We start from the raw sequence: 25,381 nt of genomic DNA, 5'->3' as shown, positions 1-25,381 counted from the left end.
TGGCGGCGACTTAAGGCAAAGCGGTCAACATGATATATAGCTGCGGCCTTTCTAAGACTTAATTTTGGGTCATTCTGGAGGGCCTGAAGGGCAAGAATAATCTTAGCTTCATTTGGAGACTCTGGCATATTGGATTGTTGAGAAATATCTGATTGAAAAGTGATAGTGTAGGTTGAGGGATTTTTGGAGCACTCGCTTGTCTGGAGCACTCGCTTATCATGCACGTTAGGTTCCATGACATCATAGTCCTAGCACGCTCCCGTTCACCCAAGGCCGAGAATCTCGTAAAACACGGCGCATCATTGCGTCTGTATACCGAGGACAACTTGCAAGAGGCACTAGCTGGGGTCGATGTCCTGATCAACACGTACGTTTACCTCAGATTGATTGTGACAACGCCTGACATCTCTTTCTTAAATACAGTGTAGGCCCCAGTGGTCATCACTTCAAAGAGACCCTTCTGCGCGCCATCCCTGGTTCCGGCGTTAAGCTCTATTTTCCTTCTGAGTTTGGTGTCGATCATTATGTGCACGACTTTTCACACGAAGAATGGGACGCTAAGAAGGCCCATTTCCAGCTTGCATCAGAGCTCATCCCCAACATAAGCATATGCCGCGTCTATGCTGGCTTATTCCTCGAGGACTCAATCGGTCCGTGGTTTGGCTTCGATACAAAAGGTGGCAGATACGAGGCCGTTGGCGATCCCGCGCAGAAGACTTCGTACACGAGTATGTATGACGTTGGCAAAGCGCTCGCCATACTCGCAAGCCACCCAGTCGGCAATATACCTCCAGAGGTACACCTCAGCGGTGATAGCAAGTCTATGACTGAGATAGCAGAGATCATGGAAGAGAACGGGGCTGGCCGTATCCAAGTGACGAGTGTGCCGCTTGAAACCTATAAGGCTAATGTCCTAGCGAAGCCATCGCCGACGCCAGAGCGATACTTACGATTCTTGATGGGCGAGGGCAAGATCCATCACTCTACTGATGGGATAGGTAATCAGAATGATATAGTGCAGGTAGCAGGGGACCTATCGACTTGGATGTCAATGTCTCCACTGGCAAAGGAGACGCGAGGAAGGCCCTGGGTCGAAGCAGAATGGGAGTTGTTGTAATTATGTTTATTACAAGGCGTGGATCACAGCAACAGTTATGAACCCCAGGATCACCACCAGGACCAACCACCACAGCCCGTTCAGGACGCCGCACCCAGCCTCGCCCATGGTGATATTGACCTTCCCAATCCACGGCCTCACCTCGCCTTCATCTACCCCAGAAGTTTCCCTGTCGGGCATTGTGATGACAGCATCCCTTGGAAGCATAGGCGGGTCTCTTTGGGCGTCTTGATTAGCTTGAGCATATATGGCATCCCATGACAACACCGATGGGCTTCTGTGGGCGTTTTGATCAGTTTGAGCATGTATGAAGAGGACGGGCCTTACTTACGGATCGGTCTTCGTTTTCCGGGATGTCATCGCGGTACTGGACTGTGCGACAGTCTCTTGGGAACCTGGCTTGGGGGTGGAGGTGAGAGGTCGCTCTGTGGGCTGGGGAGTGTTGGTGGGCGAGCTGGTGAGGCGCCGAAGGAGCTGTGGCAGTGGTAGTGACCCCGGGGTCACAGACACTTCAATATTTACAAGCGTTCTGTGAATAGGTTAGCGTTATTGAATCACACCCCTGAGCAACGCTCTTAACCAGGACTTGAATGGTCTGTGAATCGGGATGTAGAGTATGCAAGTTTGAATCAGGGTGGAAAGTGTCTGTGAATCACAAATAGATAGCGAGTACTTACGAATCTGGCATTTTGATGTCCTTGAAAAGAAAAGAAAAGGAAAGGAAAAGGAAAAGAGACTGGCGAGACGAAATAAGTTATACTGAAACTTGTCTATCTGAGTGGGAAAGAACCGCCCGTAACTCTTTGATGAACTTGAGCAAGTTCAACCACAATACCTGAGGTATGCGAGCTGTTCAAGGATCTCGACTTCCTCGGGTCCGTCTTGTTTCCTTCCCCTTTCAATTTTGAGTGATGTCTTCATCACGAGGCCATGGCCACAAGCCTTCCAAAGGAGTGTCGTCCAAAATGTAATTTGCGTTTTCCTCACCATCTAGCCAGAAGTTATATACCCGACTTCCCTCCTTAGATAAATCCCGGGCCTCACAGCGATATACTTTGTCCGCTGAGAGATGCTTGACACGGAAGTTTGATGCAACAGGGAGTCCCAGTGTCGAGACCACCAGCTTCCCTTCCCAACCTGGACCAGAAAGAGCAAAATGACGGTCATAGCAGTGCGTCTGGTATTTCTGTGGGTCCGGGCGCATCGTCAAGCAATTCTCCTGCACAATGACATTGTCCTGAGACACGTACAGCCCTTCTCTCATCAAGCCGACAATATCTGTTGTGGAAAGTTCGAGGTAGGCTTCCCAGCCTGTGTCCATTTGCACTACCGGGCGCTCCTGCCTCAACAAGTTGGGGTCAGATCCAAACGTCATTTCGACCTTCCATACTTTGGGTGCTGTGATTTCTTGGTATGGAGGGGGAGGATTTTGAGCGATAGGTGCGTCAGTGACGTCTGCGTTGGTGTAAGTTGATGCAGGACTCGTGGGTGAAGAATCTTCGCCTTCTGGAGGGACTGGGGGATAAAAGGCTCGGTTTATGAAGTCTAAAAGACCCATATTGTCTGCTGTAGGTTCGCTTCTTGTGAAAAGGAGTCTCTGGCGATAAAAAGGGAAGAGGCTCATATAGTGGAAAGAAGACTATTTCATGCTCTTATATACACAGGGTCAGTCAACTTTCAGCATAGACTTTGTCGAAGTATTTGCACGGCACTATCATTTCCAGTTGAGAGAGCTTATATTGTACACGGAACTTAGTATGGTACGTTCCCTATGACATGCTTTCTTTGGCTAATATGGTCAGCCTTGCACGTGCTAGCTTTGGATGATCATTGGCGCCTCAAACAACTTTATTTCCCTATTTTGGTAGTCATGAGGTGAGTTCTACCTGTAAAGTTTCGGAATTAGGCTCATGGCTGAAAATGATTCTGGGAAGTATAACCTGATATCCAATCATCCTTTGGAATACTCAAAACACTAAAAGAAAATTCCTCCACCAAACATATATTCTTGTGTGTCAGCCTGACCGCATATCTGTACCCATTGCATTCCCCATACTCACTATTTGATATCTTACTCTCTCCCAAAATCTCGCTACCTTACAAAAGCAGATCTGAAAGATGTTCTCTCTCATCAAGACAAGGATTCTTATCTTGTCAGATACTCATGGATTGCGCTTCGTGGAGGATAAGAAACCCCTCACACCAGTCGACCTTGTCATTCATTGCGGTGATCTCACGGAAGATTCTAAGCTTGAAGACTTCCGAGAAGCGATTCAACTTCTCAGGGAAATAGATGCTCCCACCAAGATTGTTATTGCGGGAAATCATGACTTCTCTCTTGACGACGGGGTCTTCAGAAATAAGATTGCAGAAGCAAGCAGAGCAGCACAACAGGACCTCAAGAAAAGCATCAAACATGAATACGGAGACTATGGTGAGGCTAGGAGGCTGCTCATGGAAGCAGGCCATGGTATCATATTCCTCAACGAAGGAACGCATGAGATTCGTCTTCAGAATGGCGCCTCGATGAAAGTTTATGCCAGCCCATATACTCCTACAACATCCGGCAGCGCGGATTGGGGCTTTCAGTACAATGGGACCCACGAATTTGCTATTCCAAAAGGGATCGACATTGTGGTGACACATGGCCCACCACATGGCCTAATGGATATGGCGCCAGAAAGGCAACGAATCGGTTGCCCTCAGCTGTTCTCTGCCATTGCAAAATCACAGCCCCGAATTCACTGTTTCGGGCATGTCCACAGCGGTTGGGGTGCAAAGGTCGTTTCTTGGCGACCCCAGATATCAGAAAATCCACCCCATTTCAGCGACATCGACAATGGCAAGTCGCGGATTGTCGAGAGTCTGCCGCGCTTGCAGGGGACTAATTGGGAGTCTCCGGAAGACAGTAAAGCTCGACTAGACAGATTGGAGCGATATGAGTCTCAAAGATATTGTGTCGCCAGTTATTGCCAGGGCGATGAAGAGCAACTGGCTCCTAGGGAGACCCTGTTCGTCAATGCGGCACTTGTGGGAAGCAAGGGACTCACGCAGTATCCGTGGCTTGTAGAAATTGAGTTTGAGCGTCATCTGAGAGTTGGTGATTCTACACATATCAACACAATTCAAGGTTCCATTCCAGTGCCGGAAGCCGATCACCAGACTCAAAAGCAAAAGACTGCTGTGGTTTCGATGAAGGCTGAGAAAGAGAGAAAACAAAACCCGACTGGAATGTTGATTCCAAGACATAACTCTTGAAGAAGAAACTTGAAATCAATATACATCTGAACTATCAGGCCAATTTATAACAAATTCCGGATCATCAAGTTGTGATCTTTGTGATGATGATTCCTTTGGTCCTCGTTTTCCCAATCAAATAGAGCATAGGAGCACAATTAAGCTTAGGTCTTTCGTCTAGTCAATATCAATATACCAGCGGGGCCGATGAGCTGGACTGTATGTAAGCTTTTATTGACGTCTCCCTTACTCCGCAACCCAGAGCTCCGGACTTAGATCCTACTCTAATTAATGAGCACTCTAAAAGCTGCGTTTACATTTATTGCAGACTAGCCTTTATTGAAACTACTCTTGATACTACTATTTGTTATCTCAGCATCAGTTATCATTTCACGGGAGGAATATTCTTAGTTAGACGAATTCTATTTAAATGACTATAGCTTCATTTTACCTGCTAAAGGCTTCAACTTGTAGATAAAAGCTCTCTTTTGCGCACTTACTTAAGATGCTATAGCCTAAGTGTAACCTTATTAATTAAGATTATCAAGACTTTAGTCTGGCCAGAGACTTTATTATTAACACTTCTGTGGCTTGTTAGAATACCTGGATCCCATTTGTTGGTCGTTACTGGGTCCAAGCTATATAACCAATATACCAGCTATGGACTTGGCAGTGAAAGGATAAAGGAAATTTAAGACGGATTGGTAATGTACGTCTATAGCGATCATATCTGCCTTTTATTGGCATTTTGTGGTGCATATGGTGGAGAGCACCGGATTGCTTGTCATTATGTGCTCTATCCAAGAGAGCAATGGGTTTCGGCGTGAGGATTTGATGGTACAATTTGAGATTGTAGACTCCTGCTATTTTTGTTAGTGCTGTTGTTGCTCGGCTTACCATTCTGTATGTAGCAGTCATGCAGGTTGGGAATAAAACCTCTCACGTTAAATCAGGGGGCCAGAACAAACTGGTGTAAGGTACCAAGATACTCTAAGTTTACTTAGTCTTTATTTTACTTAAGCAAGGGAAGAAGGTTAAGTCACAAACGAATAATAGAATGGTGTGTCATGACGCTGTTACATTGATGTTTATAAAGATGTATTAAACACCTTCACCGCTTGGATAATCACCATATATCAGGTGCCCATCAGCACTGCCCCGATCATTGCCACCGCCCCAACACAACATGTGTGGATTGCCGCATTCTATTCCTCCTCGCGACTCCCGCTACCAGGAGCGGTGAACGGCGATTCCTGAGGGTGCTCCCACTGAGATACTAAACAAGCAGGGTATATGATGGGGAGTCTGTGGATATATACTTAAGCCTCCTGGCTTATATAGTCCTTACTGATAATAGTTTAGTTTACTGTAAATATACTATTTATAGAGTTATATTATAATATATATATAGAGATATAAACCTAAGGTTATATCTCTTTATATACCTTTTAATCTCTTCTTTTTATAATACCTTAAGGCTTATAGTGAGATATAATAGTTATTATAAAAGCTTTTAGATAAAAGCTTATATTAAGGAAAAAAATACTATATTCTTATTTATTACCTATATTTATAGCCTAAAGGTTAACCTTATAGGCGGCAGTCATCCCCGTAGTTCTAAACAAGCAGGGCAGTTAGCATCTCTTTAGATCAAACTTTAAATGAGGCCTCATTGAAAAGCTGGACTTACGGAGGGCCGTGTAGTTCCTGGGGATGTGCCGTGGCATTGTTGGCCTGCCCCTTACCGGTGGTAGGAGACTCATGGTGGAGGAGACGCATCATTGGGAAGGGGAGAATTTGACGGGCGGTTGAGGTGGGCTTTGGGGTCGTCGGGCTGTTGGCCCCGGAAAGAGAATTTGAATTCGTAGAATAAACTAGGGATACAAGTTAGCATAGTGAATCAAAGTGGTGATCTGTGAATCAGAGTGGTGAGGATGCCTGAATCAGAGCCGGGAGGAGTTCAAGATAGACATACACTTTCTTCATGATGATGTTTCTGTGATACGGTTGAGAGGTTGAAAGCGGCTTTAGCACATAAAGGTAAAGAACAGCAATAAATACGAAGGGGTAATAGTGATATCTCTAAAGACGGGAAAAGGAAAAAGAAGAGGCGGACCGGCGAGAACGATGGTAAGTACCTAGGTATATTGATGCCTATCAAAACGAGCAAGTGCATCCTTTTCAATTCCTACAGTTCGACGGGGTTATTCAGAGCAGGTCTAGCTTGTTGCGTTCCTCGGTTCCTTCCCTTCCCCTTCCCATTCCTTGGGTAATGTGTGATGTGTTTATCTTGTTTCGAAAATTCAGTATCTACAGGTACCATCGCGGGAGAGAGTCGTTGTTGGACGTCAGTTAGTAGACAGAACCTAAAAGACTATTGCATTTCTATCAGGAATATTACTTCAGCCTAGTGCGGTAGAATATCAAGGGTGATAAAATAACTTGTATACCCAGATTGCCGCGATTGAATACTCACTATCATGATTCACTAACACCACTGTGATGTACAATGCTCGGATTCGTAATTGATTCGCTTTATGACGTCTTGTCATATAAGGACTTCACTGTCACCTTTGACCTACCATCGCGGTAAAGGGGCGTCTTTGGACATATATTAAAGGGCCACCAAAGGTAGACAGGATATTGCATACATCATTGGGAATGACAATTGTAGAGCCCATCGCGCAATCCTACCTTGTTGCTTACAGCCTGGAGTCCTGGATGACAATGTATCCGTGCCTACTACAGCCTGAATGCATATGCACATGCACATGTTTCAGATTACTACTCCGGCGTGATTCGCCAGCTTCTTATAATAGATGTGACTCCTCTTATCATGCAGGTAAGATGTTTTAAAGGGCGGCCCGCCCTCAAAGCCCTACAACAAAATTGTCTCCATCACCTTCACCGCGACAATCGAACGTTTAATGCCAGCCACGCCAGGACAAGGTTCCATCATCACAAAATGCCTATTAAACCTGGATATCATCTCCGCAAGCGTACGCTACCGATCTCGACGATAGAATACGTGAGGGGCTTTCGACAATATCCCATAAACTTTTGGCTCTGCACGCTTCTGTTGTTTCTCGTGGAGCTCGGTTGTGCGATCCTTGCTGCCCCTTCGCCCATGCTTCTAGAGATAGCCGTCTGTCGGCACCATTTTGAGAAGGACAAACAACTTCTTAATGGAGAGCCAACAGATGAGTTTTGCAGGAGCAACGAGGTACAAGTGCATTTCGCATTCGTGATAACTGTGCTGTCAACACTGTCGACATTGGCTGGTATGCAAAATCACAATAGCCCTCCAAGACAACGACTAACGGTGCAAAGCGACGATGATGCAAGTCCCCATGGGCCTCCTCGGGGACAAAGGCGGCCTTCGGATTGCTTTTATGCTGAACACCACCAGTACCATCTTCTACTGGGGATGCATAGCAATAGTAGGTATGGCGTCCCTTTATGCACTTGAAGTAAGTCTACTCATCTGGATAGGATCGCAACAAAACCTTCCGCTCTGGGGCTTCTATCTCTCACCAGTATTCGTTCTCTTAGGAGGAGGACCATGGGTGACTGGCACGCTTGTTTTCGCTGCCATTAGCGACAGTGTCAAGCCGGAACAAAGGCATGCCTCAATTCTCATCATTCCTAACCCCAGAACTGACATGACCGTCATAGAACAGCGGCGTTCTCGATCATGGAGGCGATATCAGGGATTGCGGACCTCCTCGGGCCAATCATTGGCGCAATGACGATGACCATTCACCTCGGGATTCCGTTTGCTCTCGCACTCGTGGTCTTCTCTTTGATGTTCTTTCCAACGAGCTATATTCGTGAGAATACAGTGAGCGATATGCAGGGTGTTGGGTCATCAGAAGATGAAACCGAGTCACTTCTCAGTGTCGACAGCACTTTGAATCGCGAAGAGACTGATTTAGAGCACACTGCTGGAGAACTGCTCCCCTCACGAGCCGTCATGCTCAGTATATGTTTTATCTGCTTCTTTTTCTTCCAGGCAGCAAGAGACTCCACGAACTATTTGATCCCGTGGGTGTCTTTACACTTTGGAGAGACCATGGCCCGGGTATGCTCGGTCACCTAACAACGATGCTGTTAATTGACTTTGTCACAGGCTGGACTTCTGTTCTCACTACGCGCAATCATGTCGTCCCTTCTATACTTCGTTATCTTGCCGCTTGCAACTTCTTGGATAGACAAGAGTTTACCAAGTGCAAACAGAGATCTTACACTCTCTGCATCTGGTGCTTTTTGCTGTACATTGGGCACTCTCATTGTCGCAGCCGCACCAAACCTTGCGACAGTTGCTTTTGGATTTGCACTATCGGTCTTGGGATCAAGCATGACCGTCACGTTGCGATCCTTCCTTGCCTCTAATGTGCAGAATGCCTTTTCAGGGCGGTTATTCGCGGGTATCTCGATGACTGGGACGATTGGTAGCCTCATTGGTATGCCCATCATGGGAGCTGCCTATTCTTTAGGCATCAACTACAACATTGGGCTTCCTTTCTTGGTTTCAGCAGTGAGTTACCCCATGTCAGCATTTAACCACGTCGTGGCGAGCTAACGTTGCATCAGCTATCGTATTTCCTCGTACTTGGACTCCTTGTATGGCTTGCATCGAAAATCTGATATAGTGAGGGGGAAAGCGGATACATAACACCAAAAGGTTACAAGTGTCAAGACATTTCTATATGAGCATCAAACACCTCTTAACTGAATTGAGGATCATATCGCGTTCGATTGGATATGTTCTGGCTACCCGAACTAGCTAAACTCATACGTCTCATAGCACGGTTATACGTGCTTTGGACAGACCCAGCAAGCCCGTGCAAGTTTGATTGTGGAATCGTTCAGACCACTCTTGCAATCGAACGACCATACAGAGGGACTGTGGGTCGGGGTGAGATCAACGCTTAGGTCCTCAGGCCTCGAGGCAGGTACAGTGAAGTTGACACGACCTCGATTCTTCTCGATGCGGCCAACAATTTCATCTTCACCAATGATACAGATACCCAAGACATCCAAGAGATTTGTCTCATCCAAAAAGGCACGAAGTCTTTCCACAAACCCAGAAGGCAAGGGGACGTCCTTGTACTCCTCTTGGCCAGGATGATTGAAGCCAAACTCGTATGGCTCCAGCATATCATCCCAAAAGCGCCAGGACCGTGGGACTAGATAGCCTCCAGCCATTTTACCATCTGGGGGAACTGGCCATGGGGTTGAAACATGGCCAAATTCCACAACACGTTCACCTTCTTCAATGGAGAAGTGTTTGTGAAGAAGGGCAAGGCCAACCGTGTCAGTGACCTCAAACTGTTGAAAGATATCTCTGCATTGATCATGAGAAAGGCGGTCTGTCAAACGTCAACTGGAGGGCCTCACCTCAGTTCTGCCAGGTCAGCTCTGTCTCCAAGCTTGGCCAAACGTTCACTAAGAAGTTTGTTGGAATCGCCCAGCGTGGACAAGCTGTTGAATACGTCAATGTGCCACATGTTGGTAAGGTATTGTGCAAATAGAAAACGTTGGAACTATTGGGAACCCTGAAGTTGGCAGTTGATTCGGTTTAGCTAATGTCGAGACTCTCCGATAGCGTTAGAACGAGGGCCTCGATACATCATATTTTATGGCCCCATCCTATGAGGCTCTCAGCCTGAACTTCATCGCATCCATTGTATCTCACGTACATCAGAACTTGCCCATCCAACTCTTAGAATGACCCCACCATTGATCAATAACTTGCAGGTTATATGCTGTAACCCAACCACTCATATCCATCAGTTATATCCGATGCCTTACTTGAGGCCTACCCTACCCATGACTTGTATGACATCAAGCTCCATGCGGAGCCTCAAGTTAGAGAATGTATTATATCCGGGACCAGGAAAGTGGCCAGAGATGGAGGTGACTTGACCGCTTTACCTCGGGTCATGGGGCTCTGAGACCAATTTATGTATGGTGCATGTATCTTATCCTCGGGGAGCACGAAAGATTCCGAGGTTGAACTAAAGTACCAGAATAAGATGACCTAAAGGCCTGTAAATACCCACTAAATTGACCTAAGTATTTTCTTCACTTAGGATGAGGTACTCGGGCTAGCGGATACATGTACAAAATACTGATGGAGGGATGGGCAAGCCATTTATCCTGAATCCAGGCTGATCCATGCAACGTCCCCTGTACACCGACTTCAGAAAATGTGCCCACGTCAGCGTTTGCTGAGTGGCTTTGCACAGCCTCGTTTCGGAGCGGGCAACATATGCACGCCGGCATCATTATTGTTTGGGGTCTAGATGTTTGTCATTTTCCGCATGATATAGTCCTCTTGCTGGGGCGTTTTAGCATTGATGAGCTCAAACCTTAAATAAAACAGATATAAGACAGGAGCCTCCAATTTTCCAGGCCTTCTTTGGTCCTCAAAACCGGTCTGGCACTTGGGAAAGGTGATGTGATTCATCCTGGCTTGTGTAACACACCAAGACAGCATATTGCTTATTCTGGCATCTTGCAGCTACCAACGTATTCAATGTGCAACAGCCATATCACATGCAATAAGCCGTCTTGAGACATACATGTCCTTAATCTCAACCAAATGGAGGATGTGCTCCGTTTCGATCATGTTCTGCAAGTGAGCAGCCTCCGTAGGTCGTCCACCCTGACACTGTCACGCCTCCACTGTCTCTCGGCGGTCAATCGCTTGAGGAGCATCACATGGAAAAAAGAAATGTTACAGGAAACCACTGAGGACTCTGTGACTACAGTCAGTGCTACCAAAAATAAGACATGTGTGAAGCGTTCACAGGCAGTTTCTTAGACTTGGTCTAACCGTCACACAACTTTCTCATTCACACTTGCCATCGATTAGCCATGTCACATCACTATTCACCCAACTCTAGTATAATCTCCGGTCCCGGTGGGGATACTCGCACTGCGAGTGACGTACGCGATGGAACTAAACCATTCAGCCACGCGAATGGCGATTCCCGCCGAGGCCATGTCCGCTTCGCCGCTGAATTAGGCAGCGCCGTTGAAGAAGCTGTTGCATCGATTGTAGCAAGACATGGAGGCGCTGGTATTGACAAGAGCCTTGCCTGGGAAGCCATTCAGAGTCTCGCAAGGTCCAAGCTTGACGGGTTCACAGGCAGCTTGATAGCGCAGGGGACCCAAGACTTTTACACGTCCAATGTAGGTGTCACTTAGACCTAGTTAATATAGAACTAATAATTTGCCAGAATTTTGTTTCTGCCGCTGAAGCTTCACTCTTCTTTTCTGAAAATGCCGGCTCTATGAACCACCATGTCCCATATATGGCAGACTTGGATGCGTTCTTCCAGAATGAACAGCCTCCTGGTATCGAAGATGTTCAGACTCTGGAAGTTCCAGACTTCGGAAATGCCATCTATGATGATGGTCCCTTTTCACTATGGCAGGCGCCCATTCCAAGTCCCTCCTCTGCAACGATTACTCTCCCTACTAACAGTCCATCCTTCCAAGAGCCGTGGTCCGATGGAAATTCCGTTGAATCTTCTGCGACTGGAAGCACACGCACTATTACAGCTAGTCCTGCCTCTAGAGACCTTGGGCATGTGGGACAAAGACTCGGGATTCCTCCAGTACAGCACAACGATTCTTGGCCCCAGAGAAGCCTCAAACCTCCGTCAAAGCGTTCCGTGAGTCAAGCTGATCGCTTGCTGCAAGGTAATAGGGCCAAGCCATCTGGTAAGCGAGCTAGGCGAGGAAGACCAAGTGAACGGGATAGCTGTGCCCGTTGCAAAATTCAGAAGAAAAAGGTGGGTGAGAAACACTCGAAGCATAGGAGAGAACTTACAAGTGCCAAAGTGCTATGGGAAGGCCACAGTTTGCCAGCCTTGTGCGTCATCTATGTACCGGGAGCTCTGTGTTCCCGCAGACTTCAAAGGGTCACGAACTCTACTTCATAGTCAGTCATCAAGTTTATCAGAAGGTTCAGTGCTAAGATGATATAGGCTTGTACCAAACACGGATCCAATCTTTACTCGATAACATCGATCAATGGCTCCCGGTAGAAAGCTATAAGACAGTAACCATTGAAATATCAAACGGGTTTACACCGGCAATGCAAGTGAGGTTAAAGCCATACGTCCCTTTCAGCCACGTTGCTCTCACTCACGTTCTATTCCGTGGGACTGAAGCTGGCATGATTACTCCGCGGGCTGAAAGTACGGCATTTTCTCTCGAGGATGGTACTCTGAGACCGGAGAAGATCGATGCTTATTGCGATAGTCTCGCATTCGATCTAGCACTGGATGAAGGAAGACAGGCAATGGACAGGAATAGACTGGCAAGTCATATCCTTATGTTTGCTACGACACAATGTGCAGGACTTCAAGAATCACCGAGTATAGAAGGGGTACGTGACTAAGTTGAGAGTAACACTGCTTCAGGGACTCTGGAGTGGATAGCCTATACTAACTCAAAATGTAGATCGGCTTGGTACGGCTTGCGTTACGCTTCTGGGCGATGCAGGCTGTATTTTTCAAGTATCCTTGGACTATAGTGAATGGTGCCTCAGAGATCGGCATGTACTCACTAGATATCCCAGGATGCTGGTTTGGGAAGACACTACTCCCACGACTTGTCAACCAACAACTTGACAGGGCCTTTGAGATGCGAATGGATGAACTAGAGCGAGAGATACTTGAACAACTTCAAGACATGATCCTCAGCCGTGAACGAAGCACGTACTGGTGCGCCATATTCTTAACAACTTTCATACTCTTACATAGTCTCGAGAAAGACTCATGGAACATGCACGCCTGGGAGTACGAGAAGAACCGCGAAGGGGGGACTCGTTGGCCTTTGAGAAGGGACCCGTGTGACTACTACGGCCAGAACAAACATATCGCAGATACGTTGACTACATATTTCCGTATTGTGACGAATGGGCATGCGCCATTTGCCATAGACTGGACAAAATCTTCAAATCAAGGACTCCTGGGTAAGAGTTTGCATGCTCGATCACTGATTGAGGGCATACAGAAAGACCTACAGAATCACCAGTCCAGTAAGTAAACTACCCCGGGGACCTGAAATGATGGGTGCTAATCTGATAACAGACTACAGGAGGGAACTGGACTCCCCAAATGAGTTCCGAAGGGATGATGTTGAGAGCTTGAACTACCACTACACCAAGAGATTAATTTTGGGTTAGACCATATCCTATTTTTAGTTTGTGAATATCTCCACTATCAAACTATATATGAACATTTATTGCCAGTGCTGAAAAGTCTATTGCTGCGCTTCATTATTTCCTACATCCGCCAACCTTGCCACTCTCTATGATACGTTGTCATCAAAACGCCCTACGCCCCTGCGCATAAGTTCCCTGTAAAGCTGCGACACTATCGGGCGGATCTGCGGGTAACCGATCTTAGCTCAGGGACAAGGCAGAATTTGCTGCTGGCACTGACATATATAATGTTTATGCACTCCGTGACTTGGGTATCTTTTTGCCATAAACTCAAGCCCAACGCAATTGCTTTGCTAACAATCTCTGCCGTGTCCTTTCATTCTTCGCATAAGGTGGCCTCAGTACCTCAGTACCTCAGCTGACTGTTGGTGGATGGTGAGACAAAGCCTGTCACAGCTTCACCTTTGGCATGCTCTCATTTGCGTTTGCACGTCTGCTGTAAGGGTATGGGTCATCGAGATGTCGGAGCCACATCGAGATTGGAGTATCGTGCTCCGAGAGTAACGTCAACCTGTGTAACGCGACGCGTGTGATATTCTCCTTTGAGCTCTTTGAATCAGGCTGTAATGGTCAGCACGACTGGCTACACAAGGGGGTGCGTGCCGCTGACCTTTTTATTGACACATTCCGCTGTCTCACCCATTTTGTGATAAATCAGGTAACAGGGCGGTATTCTGACCGGTTAGGTATGTGCAGTTGCGTTGGTGATTCAGAAATGACTTGAATTATTTCTTTTTTACAGCAGCAAGGGGGGGCTTCTCGACTCCCATTATATCACCATTCATCTTCATCCTCTTCGCCCGTCTAGAGTTGTATCTTCTTAGCGTCGGAAAGTAAGAAAGTCTAGATATTCTAATATTTTCCGATTGTATTTCCGACCTTTTTGAAGCTGCGTGGTGGAGGTTATCAAGAACTGGGTTGCGGAAATTCAACTGCAGGTATGAAGTCCAACACAGCCTGATATAGGCTTCGCCCCTCTGATTCGTCTGCCTCCATCACCCTTGCATATCTGAATGTGACATGGGACAACGTGGTGCATTGTTCACTCTGCAGCCGTTATCCTTGTGGTGTGACATCCTTCTGGGCATTGTCTTCCCCGAGCTCCTTTGGTTCGCTCGTTGCCGGGAAATGGTGGCCTCATATGCCTTCCCCATTTCCGATGTCTTTACCCAATAAAATCTCCCTCCTTCTTCTCTCTTTTCTTTGACATCAGTGCTATCGCCCGGTAAATAAGCAAGAATGCCTTGCGATCAATTGATTCCACGTCTCGCTAGCTCCCTCCTGTAAACATGATGCGGTCTGATACGAAATCCGCCTGCTTGGCGTTGGTCTTTTTGGGTCTCATGACCTTGGGCGACTCCATCACTGACAGTCTTCTCCCCGCTCTCGCCGATGACGCTCACACCCAATCAGGCCGTTGGAATCTAGGCACTGCGGCTCTTGTACTCAAAGGCGTATCCGGTAAGTTGGCGCTTCATGCTTAGCGAGCGATATTTCCAGCTAAATGTGGCTTTACTGACATAAAGGACAGATATTATAGGCCAATTTATGATTGGCTATTTTCTCAACACCAGGTCTAAGCATCATGCCATGAATCTTAACGCCACGAGTATTCTTGTCGCCAGTCTCGTCACATTGTTGAGCTGTATGCGGTTACCAAGCAGGCAATTCCCGCAAACTCAAAACTAATAATAGTAATAGTATGTTACGAACATCAATGGCCTATCTTGGTTGCCATCGTAAGCCCTCTAGTAAGATGCATCGGTGGAGGATCTCATGCCTCGGCATTTCTCATACTTGCCATACTTCATGATCAGGCCCCCATTCACTACAGGTCTGCCCCCTCATCCTTCACACCCCTATGGTCATGTTTTTATACTAATGGTTTCTCAGGTTCGCAAGCTACTACTGCACAGGAGCTGTTTCAGTCGTGGCCCAATCTTTCGGTCCATTCTTTGCCTCTATCCTTGCTGATTCCAGTCACTTCTTGCCCGGGATACTGTCTGGAAGCTTTTGTCTCATAGGCTTTGGGATTGTTGATTCACTGAAGTCTACGGCTTGTGAGAGCAATAATTCTAGTCATGATGAGTCCACTTCCTTGCTGCCTAACCACCAAAGCGACGCTGAGCCTAAGAGACTCAGCATATCGGTTACAGAGTATTTGTCTAGATGCTTTGGCAAGAAGTCTCTCCTCAGAACTTCGAGTCTCATATTTCTGCCAGAAGTCTTTTTCCTCATGGCTATTTGCAAATCAACTCGGCCACTTTTCAAAACCTACATTCAGCACAGAGACGATGTTAGTCCTTCCGAGGTATGTATACGAAGTGCTATATCTATTTCAAGCGGAAGATTACTTACCTTGATTTTACATGTAGGCTGAGGGTTTGTGGCTTCTCCGTAGTGTCATGAGCGTTGTCATCTTTGGCATCATCCTACCGGGCATTGTTCTGCACTCTGCACCGGTGGTCTCGTATCCTAACAGTATCAACCTTCACGCCGCCCGAATCAGCGTTTTATTTATCTCGATTGGTGCCTTTATGATAGGCCTATCAGGTTCTCTACGTTCCATCACAGCAGGTATGTCGTACCAAGAAACTAAAGATGTCACTTTCTGAGACCAATTCTAAGCCCTTGTGATAAATACTCTCGGCGTTGCAACTGATGTGAGCCTGATTGCCTTTGGGTCGCGTGGCTTCAGCAGCTCCGATGCTGGAACTGTCATGATGACCTTGGCATCGATTGAGAGTGCCGGAACATTGCTGGGGATTGGTGTATTATACCCGATCTATCAATGGAGCATCAAGGAAGATCTGCCGTTTCTAGTAGGAGGCGTTCCTTACTACATATGCGGGGTGAGTATATACGGTTCAAGTCTACGCAGCCTGCCTGCTGAATTTAACTACAGTCTCTCTACGCAGTCACTGCCGTAGTTGTGTGGTCTTCAAGAACGAGAAGCCAGGCTAATGAGTCATGAGCTGTGGTATGTAGGATCACCCTTGCAAGAAATGTGCTAATAGATGTTCTACCCGCTGCAGGGGATCCAAGAATCCCATGAGAATAAGGTCCCGAGACTCATCATGAGAAAGATATTGATCAACAAGCTTTGCCAATCCGTGGCAAATCTTCGGTGCCGGATTGTTCAGAAAGCCCTAACTCGTGGCAGAGATAATCAAAAGGTTGAGTTAGGAACTGGGAGGCTAATGATAGATACAGTGGTGCAATGAGGTACCAACTCGGCAGGGTTCACAGGACTGCAGAGCGGGGTATTTGAGAGTTCGTTTTCTTTTTCATGTGAAGTTACAGAGGCCGGTGTCTATTCTCCTCATCCAGTATGAAGTCACCGGCTATAAGCAGTATCAGAGGGTAGATTAGCCGTTCTTAAAAATCAACTGGCCGAATCGTTTTGCTGCTACTGTGGACCTAACCTGTGATAATTTTGAGTCAACTGCCGGTCTTGGCGTAGTTCGGTTCTTCTCCCATTATCTCAATATTTCTCGCTTAGCTATATCGTAAGCTTCATGTCACTGGGTAGACCTTGACAACACGAAGCGTCAGGAGACTGGCATCAACACCTCGGACTTCTTCTGTTTCAAAACCCGAACAATTATCCACAGAACCAGCATTTGTGAATGGCTCGGGTTGTACATGAAGTCCGCGAGACTTGCAGATATAGACGCTCAGATGCAGGCTGTAACCGAGACAAGTCTTGGGTAGCCAACCAAAACGGGACTATTTGCAGAGCAAGGCACCTTGAATTATCGTATATAATCAGTGAGTACTCGTGAACTGCTCCAGAATGGTCGATCGTCGCCAAACGAATACGACGGGTCCACAACGGCCATGCCCGTGCACATAACCTGTCCTGATCAAGATGCTCCCCTCTCCACCGCATTGCATGCAGACGCGTCGATACCGTTACATCACCCACTGAAGCGAGTCATTCAACCAGAGCGAGTCTGTTTCACAGAGAAATTTCGCCAAGTCTTTACGAAATATCCACTTGATATGCGTCGGTAGTCGAGAACATGCTCGGGGTCGGGCCCATGAAGGTCCCCGTCATATGAGCTTCGGGCCTTCGGACGGCACTAACTGCAGATCATCTACGCTACTACAGATTCAGTTCTGTCGATCGTATATCGGATCTCGAAGTATATAATTTACACATCGTGAGCGGAATATCTGTTCATCAAGCTCAGGATAGGACAGTCCAAGAGTTCAGCAATCATCTCTCATGTCGTCCTATCTGGATCTCCTTCTGGGCAATCCCCAGTATGCCATCTTCTGTGGTGTCACTTTGTTCACTCTCTTCCTCATAAGATACTCTTTACTCGGCCATGTTACAAAGTTCCCGGTCTTGAATCCGAAAAAGTCACTCGAGCTTACCAGCAACCGTGTAACTCAGGACTTCATTGTCGACAGCAAGAATATTCTCACAAATGGCAGAGCTTTATATAAGAACCAGCCGTACAGAGCCTACACAGACTGGGGAAAAGTAATCGTGATTCCACCCGAGTTTGTCGATGCGCTGAAGAGCCACAAGCAGCTGGACTTTTCAATACCAGCTCAAGATGTACGTTTCACTTCTCATAGTGGCTCGATAATCACAGTTACTGACTTTCAACAGGACACTCACGCATATGTGCCCGGATTTGAGCCTTTTGTTTCTGACCCAAGCATTTCGAAAGTTGTGACCAAATACCTGACCAAAGCTTTAAGTTAGTTTCCTGTTCATCTTTGGCCTATGAGATACTGACTCTTTTGGCTCAGCGAAGCTCACGGCACCGCTCTCTGACGAGGCATCTCTGGCCTTTCGACAAGTTCTTACAGACTCCACTGGTAAGTAGCCTCCACAAATACTTTGAGTGTCGAATATAGATTAATCTTGCCGCGCGTTGTAGAATGGCATGAAATGCACCCTCAAAATGATATCGTCCGTATCGTATCGCGTATGTCATCACGAGTCTTCATGGGGGAGACCCTCTGCCGCGACGACGAATGGGTCAGAGCCAGCGGTGACTATACCGTCCAGTCCTTCAAGACGGGCGACATTCTGCGAACGTATCCTCGATGGTCACGACCGTTTGTGCATTGGTTCCTCCCGTCATGCTGGACGCTGCGCAAGAAATTGGACGAAGCAATCCAATGTCTAAAGCCTCATCTTGAGCATCGCAGTGTTATCTCAGCAAAGGCCAAAGCACAGGGAAAGCCCTCGCCTTTCGACGATTCGATTGAATGGTACAAGAAAGAAGGCTCCACACGTGACCCAGCACTCCTACAAATCTCATTATCACTCGTGGCTATCCACACAACGTCCGATTTGCTTATGGAAACCCTTTTCAACATTGCCCAGCATCCTGATTTATTCCAGCCTCTTCGCGAAGAGATCACGAATGTGTTGACTGCAGAGGGACTCAAGAAGACAGCCCTTTACAATCTGAAGCTCATGGATAGTGTCATCAAAGAGTCTCAGAGATTACGACCAGTCTTACTCGGTAAGTATATCACCAAGCATTCTTCAATCTACATCTTGCGTCTAACCACTTTTCAAGGCTCCTTCCGAAGGCAGGCTATGGCAGACATCACTCTTCCAAATGGCGATGTGATCAAGAAAGGAGAAAAGATTGTCTGCGATACGACTCACATGTGGAACGGCGATTACTATGAAGAAGCTGCAAAATTCGATGGCTATCGTTTCCTGCGAATGCGGGAGGCATCTGAGCAAGACAAGCACCCTCATCTTGTCAGCACTAGCTTTGACCACCTGGGCTTTGGTCATGGGAACCATGCGTGCCCTGGGCGGTTCTTTGCGGCGAATGAGATCAAGATCGCGTTGTGTCATATGCTTTTGAAGTATGATTGGAAGCTGGCGGATGGCGTGGTTCCTAAGCCGTCAGGTTTTGGAATGGCTTATTTGCCTGATCTCCAGGCTAAGCTGCTTATTAGACGAAGGAATGAGGAGTTGGATATTGACTCTATCGAGACTTATTAGGTTGAGAGTTGCAAATTCAGAGCTGTTGTTCACTAGGATGATTAGACAACGATCAAGGCAAATGACTTACTTTATCTTCATCCAGTGCTCTTTGCAAAAATAGGAGTCTTGTATAGAATTATGTTCAACGTATTCTTATATTCTGGCTAGTTGGATATCGTTATCAACACGGTTCTGGATAGTCGTCTCTGTCATATTCCCCAGTCCGCCGCGAATAAGAACGAAACATGCGTCTGGGCTTCGAAACACTTCCTCTGTCGCCTCGTTCTGCCAGTCTCGTTTGGCTGTCTAAACCTTGAATATCTTCTAGATGATATGTCCCGTTGCTAAGCCTACTCGAGAATGTGCCGTCGGCTATGATGCCGCAATGCTTGTCGCGGGCGATCTTCCCTATGAGATCCGCCATGGACATTTCGATGTGTAATTTTACAGTGTATGCTAGTGGATGAAACTGCATGTATCTGTGAACAGTTAGCATGCTCAGAAGTAAGTCGGGGACTTGGAGTCAAGGGCATACACAAAGGTATTTCGTAAACTCATCATGGCGATAATAAGAACATCCATGCTCAAGGAAAACCCAATGATAAACATGTTAAAATGCGTCAACCTCTTATACTTCGTAAGGCCGTGAATAATAAGATTTTTGCGAACGATGTGGATAAAATAGAAATTCAGACAGCCGTCAACAATGAGATAGATGACCTTTTCGCATCGGTCCCACCATTCGTTGATGTGGATATATCGTTCTGATACTTGCAATCGCGCCGGAATCCATATGCAGTAGACGGAAATATTAACGGCCGTTATAAGTGTGCCGATGAGGACCTTGAGGCGGTAGGCTTTCTTTTTGTTGGTGAGGAGGATGCCGCATCGGTTGACGATGATTTGGAGAAGGAATTGGACCTATCGGGAGACCGTTAGTTTTGGCGGTTCGCGCGCATGTCTTTGAAATTCGTACCTGAAGAGCCCATGTCGTAACTGAGAAGCGGTCAGTTAAACTCATGTTAAAGAGACTGGCAACTTACGAATTGTGAAATAAAATGCAAAGCTGTAGTTGGTGTCAGTGAACATTCTCATTGCCCAATATGCGACAACTCACCTTGGGGGTATAACGTCCAGTAAATGCAAGATACAGATAACCATAAAGATCGTACAGACCGTCAACTCCCCCCAGACCATGATAATATACGCATTTCGAAACACCCGCCGGCCATGGCGCTGATACACCTGCCAGGTCTGCCTGATGGCCTTGAAGACAGTCAACCATCCAAAACCAAGCGTGAAGCCGAACGCCGTCGAGGCGATGACAAGGTCACCTCTTGTAACCTCCTGGGCCTTGTAGTGGGGAGAGAGGAGGGTTAACATGGCATGTCAGATGGGAAATCATTTGGGCGTGATATCTCGGGTGTTGTTTTCCATGGTTTGAGGAATTGGAGATGCATAAGAGGGAGAAGGAAAAATTAGCAGAAGGACATCATGGACTAGAGGTGAGAAAAGCAAAGACTTGGCCGAGGGCACATGCAGGGTGATATGTAGCGGCGGGCTAATGATTGGGAGTTGTTGAGATGCTAAGTGAAGCCTCTTCATGCACGTCGGCTCAATAATGTATCATTGACGTAACTCGATCAGCAATGTCTGAGTGCGAACAAGTACCGTCTACTGTAGCATCAGCCAATGGGGAGAACCTTAAGAGTGCCTCTTTTCGCCCCTAATCTCCAAAGTAGTTCCAACCTTTCCCCGCGCCCCGGCAGATTCCAGACCGAAAGAGGCGTCTTCACTGCCGTCAGCCGTTAAGAACCGTGCTCTCGTGTGCTGTACAGCACTGTAGTCCGAGTCGTGCTTGTGGCTTTGCTTTGCTATGCGCTGCTTTTCTTGGAACATTGGGTAACAAGATCTGCGTGCCAAGTGACGTTCTGCGCTGGCTGGTAAGTGACACATCGATCAAAGGGTTGCGCATCAACCAATTGGTGGTCGTGAGTGGCTGCAGATCGGCGGTGATGTTGTGAGGCTGAGACTTTTGAACGAGTCAAGCAGGGAGAGTTTGAGGGAGCAGTGTCTGGAGTGCGTCCAATTGCATTGTAGTGAATTGATTCATTTCGTGGCAATCCAGCCTCTTTGACCCCTCATATTCGAGCGGTCGACATCACTCAAACTCTATACGTTCTCTTCAAGGACATCTCTCGTATCGTGGCATCTTCATTTCGCCTACGAAGCCACTCTTCTCACCGCCTAGGGCATATCACCTATCAACATTCACATGAAAAAGAAAAGAAAAGAAAAGTAACGTAATTAGGGTTATGGTGGGCGCAGGTCATCTGTCCTCCCAACGACTCGGTTCGTCACCCGCTTTCCTAAGGATAATCCCTCCCCGCTAGCAACCGGATCGTCAAGCCACAGCTGCCGTTAGCACAACCAAAAGATTGGGATCTTCCATTGCGATGAGGATACTGCTTTCAGCTTTGCCGCGCTGCGCAGTAGCTGAGTCAGGATAGAGACGAATCGAGTGCGGCTCGTGCCGAGACCCATGACCCCAAACTGAGAAGTCGACTTTATCCCCTGAGGCGATCACTCGAATTATCGCTTATCCTGGTGCTGGAATCGACACTAATGGACTCGAGTATTTGGGGGGGCCAGAGTTGAAATGTCAGCTGGACTGCAGATGCAGGTTTTGGCGGCTGATGGCTGAACTAGTTAGGGTTGAGTGTTGAAGCGCCTCATGGCCTGACACCGCTCAATTTGGCTTGGGTTTGGTGAAGAGTATTTCCAGCGTGACCCTTGCGAAAGGATTTCAATGAGATCGAATGAGCTCTGAACGAGTCCTATAACATTTCTAGAGCTGTGGCAATTGCAAGTCGTGGCATCAAGCGCAATTGGCGACCCTGAGACGACCCTGAAGCTACCTAATTAGTTCCATCACTTACTCCCCCGCAAATTCAGGCCGGGTGATCGGCCTCTAATTGAAGCCGGTGCAGATGAAACGGCACTCACGACACTAGCTAGTTCAGGAGGCTTAAGAAAGGGTCTGTGCAAAGATCGATCATTTCTCTGCTGGTTTTAGAACTGTTAAGTGCGACGATCAGGTTTCAATGAGGCTGATTTCGACGAGAAGAATGCCATGTCGAGGTAGCTGTTCGCCGATGGTGCCCAGTCTGACTCAACTACCCTAAAGCTAGTCCAAATGCTGAAACTGTCAACGTTGATAGGCCGTACAGCCCGATGCTTTGAAGCATTAGAGTTTGTTATGTGTATGTAAAAATGACATTCGGAGTCTTGCAATATATTTTCCTTTTACGAAAGACATGCCACATTAGGGACTAGGCCCCCACTCAAGTGAACCATTGGCCTTCCGCATCCTTGTCCACTGGCCATTCACTGCAGCGGTGCGCACTTGGAGCCTTTGTATCCATAAAAGATTCTGAAAAGAGGCTTATATATCATTTATTAATGGACAGCGTATAAACTAAGATGTTTCTGAACTCTTTATCGGTTCAAGACGATACTTCAAACATCCTAGCGATGTGAGTCTTGCTTCGGGATTCACAGTCTATTTGCAGTTCGTTCCGCCATGCACAAAAGTACCGTCAGAGTTCTCACAGCCACATGTTCCGTCGTTGGGATCTTTGATACAGGTTGTACCAACTCCAGAAGACTCTCCATTGTCGCTATTAATCGTCAGATCTGCACCATAAATATTTATTTTACAACACTTACTTCCAGAAAAAGGTCCAGTAATCCGCATCAGCAGTGAGCTCGTCGGAAGTGGGAGCATCGCATTCATAAGCTTCACAGGTGCCGTAAGGAGCGCCGTTGTTGGCATCATACTGGTGATCGACCTTGAAGATGGCAAAGGTCTGCTGGCCAGAGACGCGGGTGTTGTAGGCGCACTCAGCGGCCTGGATGGCGTTTGAGGTCTTCGATGCTGGCTGTAGCGTTAGTCTAGGATCTCAACAGGGATGAGGTTGACGTACGAGAGCATGATGGGCTCTTGGGGTATTTGCCCTCGGTGTTGCTCTGTGCAGGCTCGAGAGTAGCAGTAACAGCGCCTGCAATGGCAAGGACTGAAGCTAGTGTAGTGAGAGGATACATGATGGATGATTTGAGATTCGAGGTCTTGGCGACAAGAGATTGATAGTCTGGCGGTGTCAAGATAAGCCCGAAGCCAGAAGATATTCAAAGACCTTATATACGACATTTTCTCTCCTTTGTTTCAAAGAAATTGAAGACGTGTTTTCGAAACATGCCATAGTGGAGATATCCATGATTCTCTTGGTGGAGCGCTCGCCCCTTGGCCAATTCTAGCAAGGATAGAGTGGCTCAAGCTCAACGACAGCTGTCGTATTTATACGCGTCTTAAAACATGCATGGATATTATCTGGGTCTGTCAGCGTTGTTTGGGTGAAACAACGGGTTTTGAGGTTGTGACTGGTGGAGATATTTGACTGAGCAGGCCGATAATCCGACGGTGATGTTTCGGAGATATTGTAAACTGGGGTATGTTTGCTCTGGATTGAGTAGCTGAGCTGGCCTTTATTGCCCACATTCCGTCAATCTGATATGAAGCGCCCCATATTTAACTTATATCTATATACTCGATCAACTGCAAAGCCTGCCCTTTGGGCGGAACAAGTCTTGACGAAGGCAAGAAGTTGCCCGTCTTCTTGGACTATGTCCTTGGCAGATCACGTCAAAAAGAACAACCGAGAACTGGCAAACGGTATTTGGATGGCTATTAGTTTCAAGTAAAGTATGTATTCACATACGTAATTTATTAAAATGTTGTCTAAGCTAGGGTGAAGTATTCTGATGAACTAAGCTAAAGGTCCTCCACGTCCGCAGCGGTATGCGGATGAAACGTTTCAAAGTTAAAGATTGCCTTCTTGGTCTCACCCTTTGGCTCATACAGCACCAGCTCTGGACAATCTCCCAAATCGCCGAAAGCACCAGAGTCAGTAAAGACGCCATCTTGTAGAGTGCCTGTAACATTGAAGTGGTACCCAATCTCCCTTATTCTTTGTCCAGCGCAGCGGAGTGACACGCGGGAGCCATGATGATCCTCAAGTGTATCTTGGATGTCTGAGAGCCGATAAAACATGGAGTATGAAGGAATAATGCCGTCTTTACGAAGCCACTCATAAGTCGGTAGCCTCTTGTGGAGAGACATGGCTTTTTGGAAGTAAGGGGCTGCTTCTTCGGAGACTTCATAGTGGCTGAAGCACTCCGGGCTCAAGGTGCTGAAGCATGTGCCATGCTTGACCCATTGATCTTGCCAGAGCTCATCGTTATCGCCATCAGGTGACTCCCAGAGTTTGTTCATATCGTCGATGGTATCTTCAGCGCCGGCATGGTAGAGGATCTGTGTGATGTTTGTGTATGTGCGGTTGGTGTCGCAGTGGGTAGGGAGGGAGCCGTCATTGTGGATTGGCCAGAGTCCACCAACAGTCCAGGAGTCTGAAAAAGAAGTTAGACACAGCTGATTTGCTTATACTGGGGACAGAGACTCACCTAAAGGCCCAGTGACTGGTCGTGTATCCCAGACTTGAGTCTCAACCACCCTCGCAGGTGAGGAATAGCAGCAGGTCTCTTCAGCTGCAGCATCATCATAGCATGAGCCTCGGCGGCTACCAGCGTAGATATTTGGTGTCCCAGAGAGTGCTACAACAGAAGTAGCTGCCGTGATAAGAGACAGAATCTGAAACGAAGACATGTTTGCTGCTTTCTCAAGGTACTGCAGTCTTCACTTGAGTTACTTTGAAACACTTGATTTTGCAAAGATACGGCCCCTGACTTTATAATT

The 25,381-nt window shown here is 47.1% G+C and overlaps 11 protein-coding genes across 11 annotated transcripts; 6 read left to right on the top strand and 5 right to left on the bottom strand.

Annotated features, from left to right (window-relative positions):
• Positions 1-218: 218 nt before the first annotated feature.
• On the top strand, positions 219-1,117 carry FMAN_07903 (uncharacterized protein; the record flags this gene model as incomplete). The annotated part of the gene is made up of 2 exons (XM_041821313.1): positions 219-367; positions 424-1,117. 2 exons carry the CDS (start codon positions 219-221, stop codon positions 1,115-1,117), a joined length of 843 nt encoding a protein of 280 aa, XP_041687105.1.
• An 898-nt stretch (positions 1,118-2,015) lies between these two features.
• Positions 2,016-2,675, bottom strand: FMAN_07901 (uncharacterized protein; the record flags this gene model as incomplete). The annotated part of the gene is made up of 1 exon (XM_041821311.1): positions 2,016-2,675. The coding sequence occupies one exon, from the start codon at positions 2,673-2,675 to the stop codon at positions 2,016-2,018; it is 660 nt and encodes a 219-aa protein (XP_041687104.1).
• A 560-nt stretch (positions 2,676-3,235) lies between these two features.
• Positions 3,236-4,375, top strand: FMAN_07900 (uncharacterized protein; the record flags this gene model as incomplete). Its single annotated transcript, XM_041821310.1, has 1 exon — positions 3,236-4,375. One exon carries the CDS (start codon positions 3,236-3,238, stop codon positions 4,373-4,375), a length of 1,140 nt encoding a protein of 379 aa, XP_041687103.1.
• Positions 4,376-7,319: 2,944 nt separating this feature from the next.
• FMAN_07899 (uncharacterized protein) lies at positions 7,320-8,936 on the top strand (the record flags this gene model as incomplete). The annotated part of the gene is made up of 4 exons (XM_041821309.1): positions 7,320-7,635; positions 7,685-7,976; positions 8,030-8,435; positions 8,484-8,936. 4 exons carry the CDS (start codon positions 7,320-7,322, stop codon positions 8,934-8,936), a joined length of 1,467 nt encoding a protein of 488 aa, XP_041687102.1.
• Positions 8,937-9,166: 230 nt separating this feature from the next.
• FMAN_07898 (uncharacterized protein) lies at positions 9,167-9,864 on the bottom strand (the record flags this gene model as incomplete). The annotated part of the gene is made up of 2 exons (XM_041821308.1): positions 9,167-9,701; positions 9,755-9,864. 2 exons carry the CDS (start codon positions 9,862-9,864, stop codon positions 9,167-9,169), a joined length of 645 nt encoding a protein of 214 aa, XP_041687101.1.
• Positions 9,865-11,236: 1,372 nt separating this feature from the next.
• On the top strand, positions 11,237-13,495 carry FMAN_07897 (uncharacterized protein; the record flags this gene model as incomplete). Its single annotated transcript, XM_041821307.1, has 5 exons — positions 11,237-11,554; positions 11,602-12,274; positions 12,355-12,758; positions 12,833-13,416; positions 13,465-13,495. The coding sequence occupies 5 exons, from the start codon at positions 11,237-11,239 to the stop codon at positions 13,493-13,495; spliced, it is 2,010 nt and encodes a 669-aa protein (XP_041687100.1).
• Positions 13,496-14,890: 1,395 nt separating this feature from the next.
• On the top strand, positions 14,891-16,679 carry FMAN_07896 (uncharacterized protein; the record flags this gene model as incomplete). The annotated part of the gene is made up of 8 exons (XM_041821306.1): positions 14,891-15,059; positions 15,130-15,243; positions 15,300-15,432; positions 15,492-15,909; positions 15,974-16,175; positions 16,227-16,450; positions 16,529-16,578; positions 16,634-16,679. The coding sequence occupies 8 exons, from the start codon at positions 14,891-14,893 to the stop codon at positions 16,677-16,679; spliced, it is 1,356 nt and encodes a 451-aa protein (XP_041687099.1).
• A 1,150-nt stretch (positions 16,680-17,829) lies between these two features.
• FMAN_07895 (putative cytochrome P450 monooxygenase (lovA)) lies at positions 17,830-19,587 on the top strand (the record flags this gene model as incomplete). Its single annotated transcript, XM_041821305.1, has 5 exons — positions 17,830-18,168; positions 18,223-18,313; positions 18,366-18,434; positions 18,497-19,090; positions 19,148-19,587. 5 exons carry the CDS (start codon positions 17,830-17,832, stop codon positions 19,585-19,587), a joined length of 1,533 nt encoding a protein of 510 aa, XP_041687098.1.
• A 135-nt stretch (positions 19,588-19,722) lies between these two features.
• FMAN_07894 (uncharacterized protein) lies at positions 19,723-20,952 on the bottom strand (the record flags this gene model as incomplete). Its single annotated transcript, XM_041821304.1, has 6 exons — positions 19,723-19,871; positions 19,924-20,048; positions 20,105-20,490; positions 20,546-20,565; positions 20,613-20,635; positions 20,687-20,952. The coding sequence occupies 6 exons, from the start codon at positions 20,950-20,952 to the stop codon at positions 19,723-19,725; spliced, it is 969 nt and encodes a 322-aa protein (XP_041687097.1).
• A 2,179-nt stretch (positions 20,953-23,131) lies between these two features.
• FMAN_07893 (uncharacterized protein) lies at positions 23,132-23,673 on the bottom strand (the record flags this gene model as incomplete). The annotated part of the gene is made up of 3 exons (XM_041821303.1): positions 23,132-23,249; positions 23,299-23,506; positions 23,556-23,673. The coding sequence occupies 3 exons, from the start codon at positions 23,671-23,673 to the stop codon at positions 23,132-23,134; spliced, it is 444 nt and encodes a 147-aa protein (XP_041687096.1).
• A 727-nt stretch (positions 23,674-24,400) lies between these two features.
• FMAN_07892 (related to ribonucleases) lies at positions 24,401-25,291 on the bottom strand (the record flags this gene model as incomplete). Its single annotated transcript, XM_041821302.1, has 2 exons — positions 24,401-25,035; positions 25,090-25,291. 2 exons carry the CDS (start codon positions 25,289-25,291, stop codon positions 24,401-24,403), a joined length of 837 nt encoding a protein of 278 aa, XP_041687095.1.
• Between the last annotated feature and the right edge of the window lie 90 nt (positions 25,292-25,381).

The sequence above is a fragment of the Fusarium mangiferae genome (genome assembly GCF_900044065.1).
Source record: "Fusarium mangiferae strain MRC7560 genome assembly, contig: FMAN_scaffold012, whole genome shotgun sequence".
In the NCBI taxonomy this organism is placed as follows: Eukaryota; Fungi; Ascomycota; class Sordariomycetes; order Hypocreales; family Nectriaceae; genus Fusarium; species Fusarium mangiferae.
Note: the sequence above shows the minus strand (reverse complement) of the source record. Positions and strands in the feature narration are given on the sequence as shown.